The following is a 438-nucleotide window of genomic DNA, read 5'->3' on the forward strand; positions in this document are numbered from 1 at the left end:
GTCGCTGTTACTGGGAGGTCGAGAGGAGAGGTAGGGTTGAAATATCATTGAGTTACAGAGGAATTAGAAGGAGAGGAGATAGTGAAGACTGTTGGTTTGGAGGAAATGATCAGTCCTGGAGTCTGTTCTGCTCTGATGATGGTTACTCTGTCCGGCACAATAAGAGAGTAACAGCTCTCACTTCCTCCTCTGTCTCTAACAGAGTAGCAGTGTATGTGGACTGTCCTGCTGGCGCTCTGTCCTTCTACACAGTCTCCTCTGACTCACTGATCCACCTCCACACTGAGTACACCACATTCACTCAGCCTCTCTATCCTGGGTTTGGAATCTGGTTACCTGGTTCCTCTGTGTCTCTGTGTCCTCTGCAGGACTGAGAGTCTCTCCTGTGGACCGAAACCCTGACTGAAGATTAGCTGCTGAAATCAAAGTTCAGTCTGT

General features: G+C 48.9%; 1 protein-coding gene and 1 pseudogene across 1 annotated transcript in view; both read left to right on the top strand.

The window, feature by feature from the left end:
* LOC116673702 (gastrula zinc finger protein XlCGF8.2DB-like) overlaps positions 1 to 438 on the top strand; it is a 325,201-nt pseudogene that overhangs the window by 312,510 nt on the left and 12,253 nt on the right.
* Positions 1 to 438, top strand: part of LOC116673715 (NACHT, LRR and PYD domains-containing protein 12-like) — a 6,600-nt gene that overhangs the window by 5,963 nt on the left and 199 nt on the right. The window contains 1 exon segment of the mRNA XM_032505950.1: positions 1 to 438. This exon segment is cut by the window's left edge and continues 167 nt beyond it; it is cut by the window's right edge and continues 199 nt beyond it. Coding sequence (XP_032361841.1) covers positions 1 to 374 — 374 coding nt within the window. The 3' untranslated portion in view covers positions 375 to 438.

Source organism: Etheostoma spectabile, chromosome 24 (genome assembly GCF_008692095.1).
Source record: "Etheostoma spectabile isolate EspeVRDwgs_2016 chromosome 24, UIUC_Espe_1.0, whole genome shotgun sequence".
NCBI lineage: Eukaryota > Metazoa > Chordata > Actinopteri > Perciformes > Percidae > Etheostoma > Etheostoma spectabile.